The 1,503-nt window shown below is 49.6% G+C and overlaps 2 protein-coding genes across 2 annotated transcripts in view, besides 2 other annotated features; both read right to left on the reverse strand.

The window, feature by feature from the left end:
• The first annotated feature begins 143 nt into the window (after positions 1 to 143).
• Positions 144 to 171: a sequence feature (A-rich).
• Positions 172 to 226: 55 nt separating this feature from the next.
• TraAM80_08427 (40S ribosomal protein S4) lies at positions 227 to 1,048 on the reverse strand (the record flags this gene model as incomplete). The annotated part of the gene is made up of 1 exon (XM_029385179.1): positions 227 to 1,048. One exon carries the CDS (start codon positions 1,046 to 1,048, stop codon positions 227 to 229), a length of 822 nt encoding a protein of 273 aa, XP_029234968.1.
• A 172-nt stretch (positions 1,049 to 1,220) lies between these two features.
• Positions 1,221 to 1,248: a sequence feature (A-rich).
• A 204-nt stretch (positions 1,249 to 1,452) lies between these two features.
• Positions 1,453 to 1,503, reverse strand: part of TraAM80_08428 (small subunit ribosomal protein S4e) — a gene marked incomplete at both ends in the record, with an annotated part of 561 nt that continues 510 nt past the window's right edge. Inside the window, one exon of the mRNA XM_029385180.1 lies at positions 1,453 to 1,503. This exon is cut by the window's right edge and continues 510 nt beyond it. Within this exon, the coding sequence (XP_029234969.1) occupies positions 1,453 to 1,503 (51 nt within the window).

Consider the following 1,503-nt stretch of genomic DNA (forward strand, 5'->3'; position numbering starts at 1 on the left):
AATGAAAGAAAAGCAAATTATGTATTTCATCAAGAGTGTTGGGGTGAAACAGAAATAACCTTCAAAAAACAAATCGGGTATTCCCGCTACCGTGGGGCAAACAAAAAAGTATAAGCAAAAAAAAAATGCTCTTTTTTTTTTGGAAATAAAACAAAAAGAAAAATAAAAAAAGGAACCTAAGCATCACCTTCTGTAATGGGTAAAGACGCACCAATAAGGCAAAAGTCTATTTGCGAGTTTTGCGTGTGCCACGAGCCTGCATGCTCTTGCGGGCCTCGGCGGCGATCAGCTTCTCCTCGCGCTCCTGAATCACGTTGATGCGGAGACCCTGCTGCTTAGGCAGCGTCACTGGAATGCTCTGCATGTCCTTGCCGATCACAAAGATGTTGGACGCCCGGGTAGCAAACTCGTGGCCAGCAGCATCCTTCAAACGCGCAATGTCAAACGCGCCAGGGTGGCGCTCAATCGACATGATCTCGCCAATACGGCCGCGGTTCGCTCCTCCTGTAACCATCACCACCTTGCCGTTGCCGGTCTTAATGAGATCTGTCACCTTCTTCTCCTTCATGTTGTACACCAAAGTGTCTCCGCGGTGGGTGCGGGGGTCAGGGTAGCGGATGCGGTGCCCGTCGTGTGTTACGGCAACAGGAATGCGGCCAGTGCTCGTGTAGACGTTCTCAACCTTCAGTAGTTTGACGTTCCCCTCAGCCTCACTTACCTTCACCAGTGCGAAACGGCCCTTCACATCGTATAGAACGCGAAAGCGATCACCAGTCTTTGGGATCTCCACGACGTCCATGAAGCCAACCGGATACTTTGTATCCTTGCGGGGCTTGCCATCTACACACACAAGGCCTTGGCGGAGAATCATCTGGGCTTCATTGGCGTTCAGCGCGTACTTCAAACGGTTGCGGATGATAATCATGAGAGTCATGCACTCGCGCAGCTTGTGGGGTCCAGCACGGGGACGTGGAGCGAACACGCCCGTGAGCTTGCTCAGCATCCAGTCCTTGGGGGCATAAAGGCGCTTCAGGTGCTTCTTGGCCATGACGAAGAGATGCAACTCACTGCTAGAAATGAAAGAAAAGCAAATTATGTATTTCATCAAGAGTGTTGGGGTGAAACAGAAATAACCTTCAAAAAACAAATCGGGTATTCCCGCTACCGTGGGGCAAACAAAAAAGTATAAAGCAAAAAAAAAATGACTCTTTTTTTTTTGGAAATAAAACAAAAAGAAAAATAAAAAAAGGAACCTAAGCATCACCTCCTGTAATGGGTAAAGACGCACCAATAAGGCAAAAGTCTATTTGCGAGTTTTGCGTGTGCCACGAGCCTGCATGCTCTTGCGGGCCTCGGCGGCGATCAGCTTCTCCTCGCGCTCCTGAATCACGTTGATGCGGAGACCCTGCTGCTTAGGCAGCGTCACTGGAATGCTCTGCATGTCCTTGCCGATCACAAAGATGTTGGACGCCCGGGTAGCAAACTCGTGGCCAGCAGCATCCT

Source organism: Trypanosoma rangeli (genome assembly GCF_003719475.1).
Source record: "Trypanosoma rangeli strain AM80 chromosome Unknown Tra_15.4_contig_00414, whole genome shotgun sequence".
Taxonomy (NCBI): domain Eukaryota; phylum Euglenozoa; class Kinetoplastea; order Trypanosomatida; family Trypanosomatidae; genus Trypanosoma; species Trypanosoma rangeli.